Source organism: Trachypithecus francoisi, unplaced genomic scaffold (genome assembly GCF_009764315.1).
Source record: "Trachypithecus francoisi isolate TF-2019V2 unplaced genomic scaffold, Tfra_2.0 Lachesis_group1, whole genome shotgun sequence".
NCBI classification, from domain to species: Eukaryota; Metazoa; Chordata; class Mammalia; order Primates; family Cercopithecidae; genus Trachypithecus; species Trachypithecus francoisi.
Window position 1 is genome coordinate 124,933,733 of NW_022681454.1, and position 18,443 is coordinate 124,952,175.

Sequence of the window (18,443 nt, forward strand, 5' to 3'; positions counted from 1 at the left end):
TGCATATATTTACACATATATACACACATATACATACATGTATATAAATACCCATATATATAATTTTCTTCATTAATCCATTGATAGACACTTAGGTTGATTACATATCTTGGCTGTAGTGAATAGTGCTACATGGAAGTGCAGCTGTCTTTTTGATATACTGATTTCCTCTATTTTGAATATATACCCAGCAGTGAGATTGCTGGATCATATGGTAGTTCTGTTGTTAGTATTTTTTGAGGAACTTCTATTCTGTTTTCTGTAGTGCCTGTACTAATTTACATTCCCACCAATGGTGTGTGAAGCATTCTTCTTTCTCTGCATCCTTGCAACATCCATTAATTTTTGTTTTCTTGATAAAAGCCATTTTAACTGGGGTGAGATGCTTTATCATTGTAGTTTTGATTTTCATCTTCTTGATAATTAATAATGTTGAGCATTTTAAAATATACCTGTTGTCCAGTTGATGTCTTCTTTGGAGAAATGTGTATTAGATCTTTTGTCAGTTTTAAAATGGGATTATTTGTGTTTTGTTTGTTTGTTTTGCTACTGAGTTGTTTGAGTTCCTTGTATATTCTAGTTATTAGTCCTTTCTTTTTTGGATGGATAGTTTGCAAATATTTTCTCCCATTCTGTAGGTTGTCTCTTCACTTTGTTGATTCCTTCATTTGCTATGCAGAAACTTTTTTGCTTGATACAATCTCATTAGTCTATTGTTGCTTTTGTTGCTTGTGCTTTTAGCGTCTTACACAAAACATCTTTGCCTAGACCAATGGCCTGGAATGTTTTCCCAACATTTTCTTCTAGTAATTTAATAGATTTGGGTCCTAGTTTAAGTCTTTAGTCCATTTTGATTGGCTTTTTGTATATGGTAGAGATAGAGGTCTAGCTTCATACTTTTGCATATGTTTATCTAGTTTTCTTAGCACCATTTATTGAAGTGACTGTCCTTTCCTCGATGTATGTTTTTGGTACCTTTGCCAAAAATGAATTGACTGATAATGTGTAGATTTTTTTCTAAATTTTCTTTTCTGTTCCATTGGTCTGTGTGTCTGCTTTTACACCAGTACCATGCTACCTTTGTTACTATGGCTTTGTATTATATTTTGAAGTTGGGTAATGTGATGCCTCCAGCTTTATTCTTTTTGCCCAGAATTACTTTAATTTTTCAGGGCCTTTTATGGTTCTATATAAATTTTAGGATTGTTTTTTCTATTTTTGTGAAGAATGTTTTAAGTATTTTGATAGGGATGGAATAAAATCTGTAGAAGTTACTGCGTAGTTTTGACATTTTAGCAGTGTTGATTTTTCCAATCCATGAGCATGCGATATCATTCCCTTTTTTTCGTGTGACCTCTTAAATTTCTTTCATCTGTGTTTTTTAGTTTTCTTTGTAGAGATCTTTCATTTTGGTTACACTTATACCTACTTTATATATTTTTGTAGCTGTCTTGATTTCTTTTTCAGTTTGCTGTTGGCATATATAAATGCTACTGATTTTTGTATATTGATTTTGTATTGTGCAACTTTACTGAATTGATCCAAATTTTTGGTGGAGTCTTTAGAGTTTTCTAAATATAATATCGTATCATCTGCAGGCAAGGATAATTTGACTTGTTCCTTTCCAGTGTGGATGCTCTTTCTCTTGCCTAATTGCTCTTGCTAGGACTTACACTACTATGTTCAATTAAAGTGGTAAAGTGGACAACCTTGCCTTATTCCAGATCTTAGAGGAAAGCCCAAGTGCTCATGTCTAAGACAATGAGAAAAAGACCTTGAAGGCATTTTAGAGCCCTCCTGCCACAGGACCAGAGGCCTAAGAGGACAGAATGGGGCCCTGCGCAACCTCGGAGAACTGCTCCCTGCATTCCAGCTGCTCCAGCTGTAGCATGGCTAAAAGGGGTCCAGGTACAGCTTGGGGCTGCTGCTTCAGAGGGTGCAAACCATAAACTTTGGCAGCATCCATGTGGTGTTAAGCCTGCAGGTGGTGCGCAGAATGCAAGGGTTGAGGCTTGGGAGCCTCTGCCTATATTTCAGAGGATGTATGGAAAATCCTGGATGTCTAGACTAAAGCCTGCTGTAGGGGCAGAGCCCTCATGGAGATCCTCTACAAGGACAGTGCAGAGAGGAAATGTGGGGTTGGATCCTTCATACAGACTCCCCACTGGGGCACTGCCTAGTGACGCTTTGAGAAGAGGGCCACCTTCCTCCGGACCCCAGAATAGTAGATCCACTAGCAGCCTGCACCCTCAGCCTCAAAAAGCCACAGACACTCAATGCCAGCCCTTAAGAGCAGCCATGTGGGCTAAACCCTGGAAAGCCATAGGCATGGAGCTGCCCAAGGCTTTGTGAGCCTACCCCTTGCACCAGCATATCCTGGATATGACATATGGAGTCAAAGGAGATTATTTTGGAACTTTAAGATGTAGTGACTGCCCTTCTGGGCTTTGGACTTGCATGCAGCCTGTAGCCCCTTTCTTTTGGGCTATTTCTTCCTTTTGTGTATTTACCCAAGGCCTATACCTCCATTGTATCTTGGAAGTAACTACCTTGTTTTTGATTTTACAGACTCATAGTGGTAGGGACTAGCCTTGTCTCAAATGAGACTTTGGACTTTTGAGTTAATGCTGGAATGAGTTAAGACTTTGGGGAATTGTTGGGAAGGCATGACTAGATTTTGCAATGTGAGAAGGACATGAGATTTGGCAGGGGCCAGGGTGGAATTATATGGTTTGGATCTGTTTCCCCACCGAAATCTCGTGTTCAGTTGTAATCCCCAGTATTGGAGGTGGGGCCTGGTGAGAGGTGATTGGATCATTGGGGCAGTTTTTCATGGTTTAACACCATCTGCCTTGGAGTTGTCATTATGATAGTGAGTTGTGAGATCTGGTTGTTTAAAAGTATGTGGCACCTCCACTCTCTCTCTTCCTCCTGCTCCAGCTATGTGAAGTGCTGCTCCCCCTGCCTTCCACCATGATTGTAAGTTTTCCTAAGGCCTCCCTAGAAGCTGAGCCAGCATCATGCTGTACTGCCTACAGAACCATGAGCCAATTAAACCTCTTTCTTCTATAATTTACCCAGTCTCGGATATTTCTTTTTTCTTTTCTTTTCTTCTTCCTTTTTTTTTTTGAGGCAGAATTTCGCTCTTGTTGCCCAGGCTCAAGTGCAGTGGCACAATCTCAGCTCACTGCAACCTCCACCTCCTGGGTTCAAGCGATTCTCCTGCCTCAGCCTCCTGAGTAGCTGGCATTATAGGCATGCACCACCACGCCTGGGTAATTTTTGTATTTTTAGTAGAGACGAGGTTTCTTCATGTTGGTCAGGCTGGTCTTGAACTCCGGACCTCAGGCGATCTGCCCACCTTGGTCTCCCAAAGTGCTGGGATTACAGGCATGAGCCACCACGCCCGGCTGGGTATTTCTGTGTAGTAATGTGAGAACAGCCTTAATACATCTAGCTGAAGGTTTGTTGATTCTGTTTATCTTTTCAAAAAACCAACTTTTCATTTCATTGATTTTTTTGTACTTGTTTTAGTCTCAATTTTATTTATTTCTGCTTTGATCTTTATTATTTCTCTCTACTAATTTAGGGTTTGATTTATTATTTTCTAGTTCTTTTAAGTACATCGTTAGGTTGCTTATTTGAAACCTACTTTTTTGATGTAGGCATTTATTGCTATAAGCTTCTCTCTTAGTACTGCTATGCTCAATCTCATAGGATTTGGAAAGTTATGTTTCCATTTTCATTTGTTTGAAGACATTTGGAAGTTTTCTTCTTAATTTCTATATTAATCTATTGATCATTCAGGAGCATGTTGTTTAATTTCCACATTTGTGTAGTTTCCAAAATTCTTCATGTTATTGATTTCTATTTTTATTCTGTTGCAGTCAGAGAAGATACTTGATATGACTTTGACTTTTTTAAATTTGTTGAGACTTGTTTTATAGCCTAACATATGTTTTATCCTGGAGAATGTTCCATGTGCTAATGAGAAGAATGTGTATTCTGCAGTAGTAGGTGAAATGTTCTGTAAATGTCATTAGGTCCAGTTGGTCTAGGTGTAGTTTAACTTCATTGTATCTTTGTTGATTTTCTGTCTGGATGTTCTGACCATTATTGAGAGATGAATGTTGAAGCCCCCTGCTATTATTTGTATTATAGTCTATCTCTCCTCTAGATGTATTAATGTTTACTTAATATATCTGTGTGCTCCAGAATTGGGTGCATATATTTATCATTGTTACAGCCTCTTGCTGAATTCACCCCTTTCTTTATCATCATACAGTGGCCTTCTTTGTCCGTTTTTTACAGACTTAGACTTGGTCTATTTTGTTTGATGTAAGTATGGCTACTTTTTTTTTTTTTTTTGCTTCCATTTGCATGGACTATGTTTTTGCATTGTTCACTTTCAGACTATGTGTGTCTTTATAGGCGATGTGAGTTTCTTATAGGCAATATATAGTTGGATCTTGTTTCTAAAAGTTTTAAAAGTTTTAAAAAATTCACTCAGCCTTGCTTATATCTTTTAATTGAAGAATTTAGTTCATTTACATTCAGTGTTATTATTGATAGATAAGGACTTACAATGCAGTATTTCATTACTTAGTTTCTGGTTGTTTTGTAACTCCTCCCTTACTTCCTTCTTACCGCCTTTGTGATTAAGTGGTTTTTCTCTGGGAGTGTGTTTTAATTCATTGCTTTTTATTTTTAGTGTATCTATTATAAGTCTTTGCTTTGTGGTTACCATGAGGCTTACCAAAGCTGTAGCTATAAGTTATTTTAAACATATGACAACTTTGATCACAAAGAAAAGAATCAAGAGAAAAACTAAAAAATTCTACACTTTAACTCCATCCTCCCACATTTTGACATTTTGTTGTCTTAATTTACGTCTATTTATCTTAATAGGTTGCTGTTAATATTTTCAGTAGATTTGTCTTTTAGTCTTCATACTAGAGATATGAATGGATTAGATGTAACAATTACTGCATTAGAGCATTCTGAATTTGTCTACTTTTACCAGTGAGTTTTATACCTTCAAACATTTTTGGTTTTGCACATCAAACTTTGTTTTCTTTCAAATCAAAGAAACTCCCTTTAGCATTTCTTGAAAGATGGGTCTAGTAGTGATGAATTCCCTCAGCTTTTGTCTAGGAAAGACTTTATATCTCCTTCCCGTTTGAAGGAAAACTTTGCTGGGTACAGCATAGTTGGTTGGCAGGTGTTTTTGTTTCCTTTTATCCTGTAGCACTTTGAATGTGTCATTTGACTCCCTCATGGCCTGTTAGGTTTCTGCTGAAAAGTCTCTTGCCAAAAAAAATCAGAGCTCTTTTATATGTTCTTTTATTTTTTTTCTCTTGCTGTTTTTAAGGATCTTCTCTTTGTCCTTGACATTTTCAGGTTTGATTATTATTTGCCTTGGGATCCTCTTATTTGGATTGAATATTGATATGGTTTGGCTCTGTGTTCCCACCCAAGTCTCATCTCGAATTGTAATTCCCATAATCCCCATGTGTCAAGGGAGGGACCTGATAGGAGGTGATTGGATCATGGGGGCAATTATCCCATACTGTTCTTATGATAGTGAGTGAGTTCTCACAAGATCTGATGGTTTTGTAAGTGTTTGACGGTTCCTCCTTCACACATACTCTTTCTTACCTGCCGCAATGTAAGACGTGCCCGCTTCCCCTCCCACCATGATTGTAAGTTTCCTGAAGCCTCCCCAGCCATGTGGAACTGTGAGTGAATTAAACCACTTTCCCTCATAAATTACCCAGCTTCAGGTATTCTTTATAGCAGAGTGAAAATGGACTAATACAAATATATTTGGTGTTTTCTGACCTTCTGTACCTAGATATTTATCTCTTTCTTTAGATTTGGAATATTTTCTGTTATTTCTTTTAATAAGCTTACTACTCCTTGTTCTTAACTACTCATTGAATGCCAGTGGCTCTTACATTTGTTCTTTTGAGATTATTCTTTATATCTTGCAGGTATTCTTCATTCCTTTTTTTTTCTCCTCTGACTGTATTTTCCAATAGCCTGTATTTGAGCTCACTTGATTGTTTCTTGCAATGTGAGAGCCTGTAATCCATTTTTCAGAAAACCTATTTCTGAGTTCCAGGATTTTTTTTTTTTTTTAATTTCAATCTCTTTGTGTTACATTTCTCTGACAAATTTCTGAATTGCTTCTCTGTGTTATCCTGGATTTTGCTGAGTGTCTGTAGAATTCTTATTTTGTTCTTGATCTGAGACCTCACATATTGCTTTCTTGTTTAGGTTGGTCCCTGACTGTGCATTTGGGGAGGTCATAGTTCCGTGTTTGCTGTTGTGTCTTGTGGATGTACATCTATGGCTTTGCTTTAAAGGACTTATTATTTATTCCAGTCTTTGCTGTCTTTCTTCTTTTGGTCTTTCTAAGTTATATTTGCTTACAGATTCTTTGCAGTTGCCTGAGTTCCCTTAATACTGTTGTAGATCACTGCCTCCTTTTGGGCACTAGATGGCGCCTTAAGCCCAAGTTTGCCTTGGCTCTCACAAACATTGGAGCACTGCCTGTCAGATGGTGGGGGTGGCAAAGGGGATTACCCCAACTGTGTGGTAAGGCTGGCAAAGTGTTTGTACCCAGAAAACTCATGGATCATGCCTCCTACAGTGTGGTCCTGCTGAACAGCCACTCCGATATGGCATCTCTGTTGGCTGAAATAAAGGGGAGAATTTCAGGGCTAGAGTTTCTGTTCCTGTTTCCCCTCTTTTTCTATAGCTGCCTTCATGGTTTTTTCTCCCTGCTGGCCCTCATGATATTATACTTCTCATGGGTTGAGGCAGGAGCAGTTTTCCTGCAAGGGAGCCCAAGATGGTGGGAAAGCTGGCTGTCCTCCACGATCTAACTTTTTCCAATGAAGAAGCTGAGTCTGGGAGGAATTTTTCTTTTCTTTTCTTTTTTTTTTTTTTTTTTGTATTTTTTAGTAGAGACGGGGTTTCACCGTGTTAGCCAGGATGGTCTCCATCTCCTGACCTCGTGATCCGCCCGTCTCGGCCTCCCAAAGTGCTGGGATTACAGGCTTGAGCCATCGTGCCCGGCCGGGGAGGAATTTTTCATGCACAGGGCCTGGCAGATTGCAGAAGGGGCATCATGCATAGAGAAGGCTATTTCTCTTACTGTTTGCTTGGAGTTTTTCGGTTCTCTGTGGCTCACAGATAGTATCAGCTTCAGATTTGAGTTCTGGGATATTGCTGATGATAAGCTTTGTGCTAGATATTTGTTTTTGGCTTTCTGTGAGAGAGTGAAGCCAGATTGCTTCTACTCTGCCATTTTGGTGACATAATTGTCTCAATAAAGTATTTTAAAATTAAGGTATGTACTTTTTTTTAGTCATAATGCTATTGCACACTTGGTAGACTACAGTATAACATAAATATAACTTTTATATTTACTGGGAAACCAAAATATTCATGTGACTTGCTTTTTTGCAATATTTGCTATACTGTGGTGGTCTAGAATTGAACCAGCAATATCTCTGAGATATGCCTGTATAATTCAGCTGTTCCTTGAATCATGATGTGGTTACATCCTGAAAAACCCTTCGTAGCTTGAAAATATCATAAGTTGAAAATACATTTAATATACCTAACTACCAAACAGCATGGCTCAGCCTAGCTTACCTTAAATGTACCCAGAACACTTATACTAACCTATAGTTGGGCAAAATCTAACACAAAGCCTATTTTATAATAATATGTTGAATCTCTTGTGTAATTTATTGAATACTGAAACCGAAGAACAGAATGATTGTATGGTACTTGAACTATGGTTTCTACTGAATGCATATTGTTTTCGTACCATCATAAACCTGAAAAACCGTAAGTGAAACCGTCTTTTAAGTCAAGGACCAGCTTTATACATTTTAACTTATCACAGTCTACTTTCAAATAATCTTATCCCACTTCATGTATAGTATAAGAACCTTACAACATTTAACTTTCATTATTTCTCCCTATTTCTTTTTTTTTTTTTTTTTTTTGAATTAGAGACAGAGACTCGATCTTTCACCCAGGATGGAGTGCAGTGGCAAAATCTCAGGTTACTGCAGTCTCAAACTTCTGAACTTAAGCAGTCCTCCCACCTTAGCCTCAAGTATCTGGGACCATGAGTGTGCACCATAATAGCTGGCTAATTAAAAAAAAAAAAATTGTTGCAACAAGATCTTGCTGTGTAATTCAGGCTGGTCTCGAACTCCTGGGCTCAAACAATTCTCCTGCCTTAGCCTCCCAAAGTATCGAGATTACAATTATGAGTCACCACACCCAGTCCCCCATTCTTTGTGCTATACTTTGTTATTATTTTTCTTTAGACAGTTACATGTGCATGTATGTACACATACATATATGTGCACATGTGCATACACACATATAGTTTGAGTAGATGGTTTAGCACATTAAATCCTTCATGTATATCTATTAAAAACTTTCTAAATTCCATTGAGAATCTGGGAGATTTCTTTAGTAGGTTCATAATAGATATTTATTTGCCTATTATTAATATACCCACACACAAACACATACACACATGTATCAAGTATTTATCCTGCTGTGGTTCTCTGATGGTTTCAGATTTATGGCTTTTTTAATTGTTAGAATAATTTTTGACTTATCATAAATTTTTTTGCCCTGTTTTCTTTGTTTTTTCTTCTTCTGGGTTTCAAATTACATGTATGTTAGACCATTTGATAATACCCATAGCTGGTGGATGCTCTGATGTGTTTTTTCTCCTACTCCCTTTATTTATTTTTATTTTTATTTATTTTTTTTGTTGCCCAGGCTGGAGTGCAATGGAGCGATCTTGGCTCGCTGCAACCCCTGCCTCCCGGGTTCAAACGATTCTCCTGCCTCAGCCTCCCGAGTAGCTGGGATTACAGGCACATGCCACCACGCCCAGCTAATTTTTTTGTATTTTTAGTAGAGACAGGGTTTCACCATGTTGGCCAAGTTAGTCTCGAATTCCTGACCTCAAGAGATCTGCCTGCCTCGGCCTCCCAAAGTGCTGGGATTACAGGCGTGAGCCACTGTGCTTGGCCTCCTACTCCTTTTAAATTGTGTTTCACTTTGTATAATTTTGATTGACTTATATTCAGGTTTCCTGATTCTTTCCTTAGCTGTGTCTAGTGTGCTAATAAGTCCATCAAAGAAGTATTCATTTCTGATACTGTGTTTTGTGTATGTTGCATTACTATTTGACTATTTATTTATTTATTTATTTATTTTTGAAACGGAGTCTCGCTCTGTCGCCCAGGCTGGAGTGCAGTGGCCGGATCTCAGGTCACTGCAAGCTCCGCCTCCCGGGTTTACGCCATTCTTCTGCCTCAGCCTCCTGAGTAGCTGGGACTACAGGTGCCCGCCACCACACCCGGCTAATTTTTGTATTTTGTTAGAGACAGGGTTTCACCATGTTGGCCAGGCTAGCCTTGAACTCCTGACCTCAGGTGATCCCCCAGCATTGGCCTCCGAAAATGCTGCAATTACAAGTGTGAGTCACTGTGCCCGGCTCCATTTGAATGTTTAAAAATCGTTTTCTTGGCCGGTCACAGTGGCTCATGCCTGTAATCCCAGCACTTTGGGAGGTCGAGGCAGGCAGATCACGAGGTCAGCAGATCAAGAGCATCCTGGCTAACACGGTGAAACCCCATCTCTACTAAAAATACAAAAAATTAGCCGAACGTGGTGGTGGGCGCCTGTAGTCCCAGCTACTTGGGAGGGTGAGGCAGGAGAATGGCGTAAACCTGGGAGGCGGAGGTTGCAGTGAGCTGAGATGGCGCCACTGCACTCCAGCCGGGCGACAGAGCAAGACTCCGTCTCAAAAAACAACAAAAAAAGAATTTTCTTGGCCGCTTGTGGTGGCGCTCACCTGTAATCCCAACTACTCAGGAGGCGGAGGCAGGAGAATCGCTTGAACCCAGGAGGCGGAAATTGCAGTGAGCTGGGATGGGGCCACTGCACTCCAACCTGGGCAACAGAGCGAGACTCCATCTCAAAAAAAAAAAAAAGTTTTCTTTTTTTCCTGCTGAAATTCTCCATCTCTTCATGAATGTTCATCTTTTACATTAGATCCTTCAACATATTAATCATGGTTATTTTAAAGTTCATTTGTGATTATGCTAGAACTGAGTTATCTGTAAGTCTGGTTCTATTTATTACATCATCTTCTGAATTTTATTTTTTTCTTTCTGTGTGTCTTACATATTTTGATTGAATTCTTGATTATTACTTCTGGACTTTTTTTTGTTTGTTTAAATCTTGTCAAATCCCAGTCTGAATAAATCCAGCTTTCTTTCTATTATATTTGCTCCTAGTCTACTGAATGTTGCTAAAGTAAGTCCTAGGCTTATTGATAGTAATATAGATTCATGTGCTGTAATTATAGTTAGAGCTTTGATGTTATCTGCATTTCTTTTACTAATCTAAGTATTCGATACTCATTTTATCTTTGTTCTTTCCTTCTGATTGAGGAATTCTTTATCTCTGCTTTCCTTTCTCTCTCATTGTTCCATCTTTTGAAAACTGTTTTCAAATTTCTATTTGTTAGTCGTCATTTTGATCTACCTCTTTGCTTCCTTCTGGCTCCCTGTGGTAAGTATGCCAGTAAGGTATATTTATTCATTGTGGAGAATTTATTTAATGATAGCTACCACTTTTATATGCTTTCAATAAATGGTTCCAGGCACTGTGCTCAACGTTTTACGTGGATTATTTGTTTCTCTATGTTTTCTTTAGACAATAAGTTCTTTAATGTAAAGAACTTCTCAGTACCTGACATACTTTGCAGTCAATAAATAACTACATGAATGAAACTACCGATTCCATATAGAGACAGGGAAGTTTATAGCTGTAAATGCCTACATTTAAAAAAGAAAAAAGATCAGAAATCGGCCACCTAGCTTTATACTTTAAGGAACTAGAAAAAGAAGAGCAAACTAAACCCAAAATAATAGAGAAAATCAAGGAAACTAAAAGTTGGTTCTTTGAAAAGATCAACAAAACTGACGAAACTTTAGACTGACAAAGAAAAAGAGAAGATGCAAATAACTAAAATCAGGAAAAAAACAAAACAAAACAAAACTGGGGACATTACTACTGGTTGACCTCACAGAGATAAAAAGGATAAGAGAATACTGTGGGCTGGGCATGGTGGCTCACGCCTGTAATCCCAGCACTTTGGGAGGCTGAGGCAGGCAGATTGCCTGAGGTCAGGAGTTCAACACCAGCTTGGCCAACATGGTGAAACCCGGCCTCTACTAAAAATACCAAAAAAACTAGCCAGGCGTGGGGGCTCATGCCTGTAATCCCAGCTCCTTGGGGGAAGTGGAGATGGGGGTGGGTGGGGGGGTGGTGTGCTGAAGCAGGAGAATTGCTTGAACCCAGGAGGTGGAGGTTGCAGTGAGCTGAGATCTCGCCTCTGTATTCCAGCTTGGGTGACAGAGCGAGACTCCGTCTTAAAAAAAAAAAAAAAAAAAAAAGAACAATTCTATGTCAACAAATTAGGTAATCCAGAAGAAATTTGCAAATTCCTTAAAACCTACTTAAACTGATTCAAGAAGAAATAGAAAATCTCAACTGACCTATAACAAGCAAATAGATTGAATTAGTAACCAAAATCTTTCCAACACAGAAGAGTGCTAAATCAAATGGTTTCACCAGTGAGTTCTACCACATATTTAAAGAATTAGGCCAGGCGCAGTGGCTCATGCCTGTAATCCTAGCACTTTGTGAGGCCGAGGCAGGTGGATCACAAGGTCAGGAGTTCGAGACCAGCTTGGCCAATATGGTGAAACCCCTTCTCTACTAAAAATACAAAAATGAGCTGGGCATGGTGATGGGTGCCTGTTGTCCCAGCTGCTCAGGAGGCTGAGGCAGGAAAATCACTTGAGCCCGGGAAGCGGAGGTTACAGTGAGCCGAGATCGTGCCACTACACTTCAGCCTGGGGCAACACAGTGAGAGTCTGTCAAAAAATAAAAAAATGAAAAAGAAAAAGAAAAACAAAACAAAAAATTAACACCCAGCCTGGGTAATATGGTGAGACCAGGTCTCTACTAAAAATCCAAAAAATTAGCCAGGCATGGTGGTACGTGCCTGTAGTCTTCGCTATTTGGGAGGCTGAGGTGGGAGGATTGCTTGAGCCTAGGAGACTGAAGCTGCAGTGAGCCATGACCATACCACTGCACTCCAGCCTGGGTGACAGAGCAAGACCCAGTCTCAAAAAAATAAAAAAGAAAAATGAATTAACACCAGTCCTTTTCAAATTCTTCCAAAAAAATTGAAGATGAAGGATTTTTTTTTTTTTTTTTTTTTTTGGAGATGGAGTCTCACTCTGTCTCCCAGGCTGGAGTGCAGTGGCACAATCTTGGCTTACTGCAGCCTCTGCCTCCTGAATTCAAGCAGTTCTCATGCTTCAGCCTCCCGGGTAGCTGGGACTACAGGCACCTGCCACCACGCCCAGCTAATGGTTGTATTTTCAGTAGAGATGGAGTTTCCCCATGTTGACCAGGCTGATCTTGAACTCCTGACCTCATATCCACCCACCTCGCACTCCCAAAGTGCTGGGATTATAGGCGTGAGCAAAGGAACGTTTTCTTATTCATTCTACAAAGCCAGCATTACCCGGATGCCGCAACCAGATAAAGATATCACAAGAAAATTACAGGTCAAAATCCCTTTTTAATATAGACACAAAAGTCCTCAAGAATATATTAGCAAACCGAATCCAACAGCATAGTAAAAGGATTATTTACCATGGCCAGGTAGGATCTTCTTAGTGATGCAAGAGTGATTTGACATAAAATCAATAAATGTAATACATGATATTAATAGAACTAAAGAAAAAAAAAAACACATGATCATCTCAATTGACACAGAAAAGGCATTTGACAAAATTCAATACCCTTTCATGATTCAAAACTCTCAGAAAGCTAACAGGGGGAAAATACCTCAACATGATAAAAAGTGCTTACGAGAAACCGATAGCTAACATCATGGTCAGTGGTGAAAGACTGAAAGTTTTCTCGCTAAGATCAGGAACAACACGAGGATGCCTGTGCTCTCCGCTACTGTTCAATGTTGTACTGAAAGTTCTAGCAAGAGCTAGGTGACAAGAAAAAAACAACATTGTATTTGAAAGGAAGATGTAAAACTATATTTACAGATAACATGATCCTACATATAGAAAATCCCAAAGAATCCACCAGGAAATTACTAAAGCCAATAAAATCAGCAAAGTTGCAAGATACAAAGTCAGCACACACAAAAATCAGCAGTGTTTCTATATATCAGAAATGAATAGTCTGAAATGAAAACTAACAAAGCAATCCTATTCACATTAGCATCTAAGAGAATTAAATAGGCCTGGAGTCGCAACACTTTGGGAAGCTAAGGTGGGTGGATCGCTTGAGCCCAAGAGTTCAAGACCAGCCTGGGCAACATGGTGAGACCACGTCTCTACAAAAAATGCAAAAATTAGCCGGGTATGATGGTACGCGCCTGTGGCCCCAGCTACTTGGGAGGCCGAGGTGGGAGGATCACTTGGGCCTGGAAGGTAGAGGTTGCAGTGAGCCAAGATCATGCCACTGCACTTCAGCAGCCTGGGTGACAGAGTGAGACCCTGCCTCAAAAAAAAAAAAGGATGAAATATCTAGGAATAAACCTAACCAAGGAATTGAAAGACTTGTACCCTGAAAACTCTAAGAAAAAATTAGAGTTTTTTTAGACTCTAATTTTTTAGTGAAAAAATTGTGGGACACCTAGACAAATGGGAAGACAGCCCATGTTTATGGGGAAGAAGATTTAACATTGTTAAGACATCAGTATTACCTGCCTTAGTCCTTTATGTTGCTATAAAGGAATAGATGAAGCTGGGTAATTTAGAAAGTAAGGAAGTTATTTGGCTCATGGTTCAGCAGGCTATACAAGAAGCATGGTGCCAGCATCTACTTGGCTTCTGGTAAAGGCCTTTGGCTGCTTCCACTCATGGCAGAAAGTGAAGGGGACCTGCATGTGTGGAGAGCACATGGCAAGAGAGAGAAGGGGAAGGTCCTAGGCTCTTTGTTTCACAACAAGCTCTTGTGGGAACTAGTAGAGTAAGAACTCTTTCCCTCTTTCCCCAACAAGGGAGGACATTAATCTCTACTCATGAGGGATCTGCCGCCATGATCCAGTCACCTCTGATAAGGCCTCCACCTCCAACTTTGGAATCAAATTTTAACATGAGGTTTGTGGGGGACAAACATCCAAATATAGCACTACCCAAAGTGAGTTATGTCTTCAGCACTAATTGACACTAAAGACTGTCAATATTCCAACAGTCTTTTTTACAGAAATGGAAGAGCAACATCTCAAATTCGTATGTAATTGCAAGTAGCCCTGAATAGCCAAAACAATTTTTAGAAAGAAGAATAAAGTTGGAGGACTAACACCTCCTGACTTTGAAAGTTGCTAGAAAACTGCAATAATTAAAATAGTATAAACTGGGCATGGTAACATGCACCTATAGTCCCAGCTATTTGGGAAGCTGAGATGGGAGGATTGCATGAGCTCAGGAGTTTGAATCCAGCCTGGCCAACATAGTGAGACTTTTATCTCTAAAAAGAACCAAATGAAAACACAAAACAATATAGTACTGGCATAAGAACAGACATAGACCAATGGAATAGAATAGAGAGCCCAGAAATAAATTCTCACATATGTGGCAATTTATTTCTGATAAAGGTGCCCAGACCATTTAATGGAACAAGGATCATCTTTTCAACTAACGGTGCTGGGAGAATTGGATATCCATATATAAAAGAATGAAAGTAGACCCTTAACATTTACTATATAAAAAAAAAATTAGACTTGGTGCAGTGGCTTATGCCTGTAATCCCAGCACTTTGGGAGGCAGAGACGGGTGGATCACCTGAGGTCAGGAGTTCGAGACCAGCCTGGCCAACATGGTGAAACCCCGTCTCTACTAAAAATACAACAATTAGCTGTGTGTAGTGGCATGCGCCTGTAATCCCAACTACTCAGGAGGCTGAGGCAGGAGATTCGCTTGGACCTGGGAGGTGGAGGTTGCAATGAGCCAAGATTGCACCACTGCACTCCAGCCTGGGTGACAGAGCGAGACTCCATCTCAAAAAAAAAAAAAAAAAATTAGCTCAACGTGGATTAAAAATCTAAACTAAAGAGATAAGACTTAAAAGAAAATGTAGGGGAAAACCTTCATGACATTGGATTTGGCCTTATTTTTTTTGAGACAGAGTCTTGCTCTGTCGCCCAGGCTGGAGTGCAGTGGCGTGATCTCTGCTTACTGCAAGCTCCACCTCCCAGGTTCACACCATTCTCCTGCCTCAGCCTCCCGAGTAGCTGGGACTACAGGTGGCCGCCACCATGCCCGGCTAATTTTTTGTATTTTTAGTATAGACGGGGTTTCACCATGTTAACCAAGATGGTCTCGATCTCCTGACCTCGTGATCCGCCTGCCTCGGCCTCCCAAAGTGCTGGGATTACAAACGTGAGCCACCGCGCCGGCCTTGGCCTCATTGTTTATGGATATGACACCAAAATCATAGGCAACAACAAAAAATAGACAAATGTACACAGCTACCTGCTAATGAAAAAAATAGATAAAGGGACTTCATCAAAATGATGAAAAAAAAATGAACATCTGTACATCAAAGGATACTATCAACAAGAAAGGCCACCCACTGAATGGGAGAAATTATTTGCAAATCATATATCTGATAAGGGACTTAAATCTAGAATATATAAAGTACTCTTACAATAACAACAACAAAACCCTTATTTTCTAAAATATGCAAAAGGCCAGACACAGTGGCTCATATCTGTTATCCTAGCACTTTGGGAGGCCAAGGAAGGCGGATTGCTTGAGCACAGGAGTTTGAGACCAGACTGGGCAACATGGCAAAACCCTGTCGCTACAAAACAAAACATTAGCTTGCATGGTGGCATGGATCTGTGGTTCCAGCTACTCAGGAGGCTGAGATGGTTGGTCAGGAGGCTGAGATGGTTGGTCAGGAGGCTGAGATGGTAGGATTGCTTGAGCCCAGGAGTTCAAGGCTGCAGTCAAACATGTTCACACCACTGCACTCCAACCTGGGTGACAGAGGGAGACCCTGTCTTAAAAAAAAAAGTGCGAAGGACTTCAATAGACATTTTCCAAAGAAGATATACAAATGGGCAGTAAGCCCATGGAAAGATGCTCAACATAGTCATTAGAGAAACATGAAACATAAATTCAAAAAGCCAAAATGAAATACCACTTTATACCCACTAGGATGGTGTTATGAACTGAATTATGTTTCCTTCCCGCCTCCCAAAATTCCTGTGTTGAATTCCTAACCCCTGATGTGACTGTTTTTGAAGATAGGACTTTTAAGGAGGTGATAAGGTTAAATGAGGTCATAAGGATAGAGTCCTAATCTGATAGAAGTTGTCTTTATAAGGAGAGGAAGAGACACCAGAAATATCTCTCTTTGTGCCTGTACAGAAGACAGGCCATGTGAAGATACAGCGGAAAGATGGCTATCTGCAAGTCAGAAAGAGAGGCCTCATCAGAAAGCAACCCTGTTGTCATACTGATCTTAGATTTCTATCCCCTAGAACTGCAAAGAAATAAATTTTTATTGTTTAACCCACCAAGTCTGTGCTATCTTTTTATGGCAGCCTGAGCTAACTAATATAGATATGTATAATCAGAAAAACCTGAAAATAAATGTTTGTGAGGATGTGGAGAAATTAGAACCCACATGCATTGCTGGTGGGAATATAAAATGCCTCAGTTGCTGTAGAAAACAGTTTAGCATTTTCTCAAAATGTTAAAACATAGAATTACCATATGACCCAGCTATACCACTCTTAGTTATATGTCAAAAGTATTGAAAACACATATTGGATGTCCATGTTTGTAGCAGCATTATTCATGATAGCCAAAAAGTGGGAATCTCAACAAAAGACTGGATAAACAAGTATCCAACAACAAATGACTAGATAAACACATACAATGGAATATAAATATTCAGCCACAAAAAGGAATGAAATTTTGATTTATGCTGCTGCAGACCACTTTGAGAACCAATGATTTAGGTAAATGTTTTAGGAAGATAACTTTGGTGGCAGGATAGAGAAGGGACACTTGGAAAAACAGACTGGATAATTCAAGTGAAAGAAGAGGAAGGTCTAAATTTTAATTTAGGTCTAAATTTGAATTTGAGTGCAGATGAGAAGGAAAAGACAGATTTAGGAGATAGATCAAAAGTGGAATTGATTTAGAGAATTGCAGGTTCTTACTTTTGATGCCTTTAGAGAAAAAAGGAAATTGCAGGTATGTCTTTGACGTAATGAAATTATTGCCCGTCTTTGTGCCAGATTTTATCCCTAATCTCTATGTATTCAATTTACATCATTAACCTAAATTATTCAAGATAAGTTGAAAATTTCTACAGTACCATAATAATAATAATAAACTAATCTAAACTAAATTAATAATGATTTGGAGGAGGAATGAGCTATTCAGTTATCTGCTTCTACTTACTGTGTTAACTTGAGAGTTTATAACTATGCTTATCAGCTTCTGAATTTACATAAACTGTATTGAACATAAATAGCACTATATGCAGATCTGTATGTCATTAATTTAGGAGAGTTTTAGAAACTACTGTCTTTTCCACTGCTTAGACCCCCAATAATGAAAAAAATAGTACAAATTGGTTCATGTACTTAGTTCTTGATTTTTCATTTTGAAGGCTTTTTTCCGCTTCCTCAAACAGCACTTCAAATGCTTCACCTTCAGAAGGTGCACCACTAGCAGGAAGTTATGGATGTACTCCTCATTCATTCCCAAAGTTCCAGCATCCTTCTCATGAACTTTTGAAGGAAAATGGCTTTACCCAACAAGTGTACCACAAATATCGTCGAAGATGCCTAAGTGGTAAGATGCTTGTCCTTTATCTATCTATTTAAGATATTTAAAATTAAAATATAATTTAAAAAAATTTAATATGTTGTCCTTTAATATCAAGTTAAGATATTCTTTTATTGTTAGACTATAAGTAGTTTTACTTTCAGTAAATGTGTTTATATATATTCTTTATTTATGTACTTTATAACTTAGACACATTAGGAAATAAAAATTAACAAACTCGGCCGAGCATGGTAATTCATGCCAGTAATCTCAGCACTTTGGGAGGCCGAGGCAGGGAGATCACTTGAGGTCAGGAGTTTGAGACCAGCCTGGCCAACATAGTGAAACTCCTTCTCTACTAAAAATACAAAAGTTAGCCAGGTGTGATGGCAGGCGACTGTAATCCCAGCTACTTAAGAGGTTGAGGCAGGAGAATTGCTGAGACCTGGGAGGCAGAGGTTGCAGTGAACCAAAATCGCGCCATTGCACTCTAGC

At 39.2% G+C, this 18,443-nt stretch overlaps 1 protein-coding gene across 9 annotated transcripts in view; it reads left to right on the forward strand.

Moving 5' to 3' along the window:
- Window positions 1-18,443, forward strand: part of LARP1B (La ribonucleoprotein 1B) — a 158,554-nt gene that overhangs the window by 127,535 nt on the left and 12,576 nt on the right. For all 9 annotated transcript variants that reach the window (XM_033215237.1, XM_033215232.1, XM_033215238.1 and 6 more), the window contains one exon: window positions 17,815-17,975. In XM_033215237.1, the coding sequence (XP_033071128.1) occupies window positions 17,815-17,975 (161 nt within the window). The remainder of the gene's footprint in view (window positions 1-17,814; window positions 17,976-18,443) is intronic.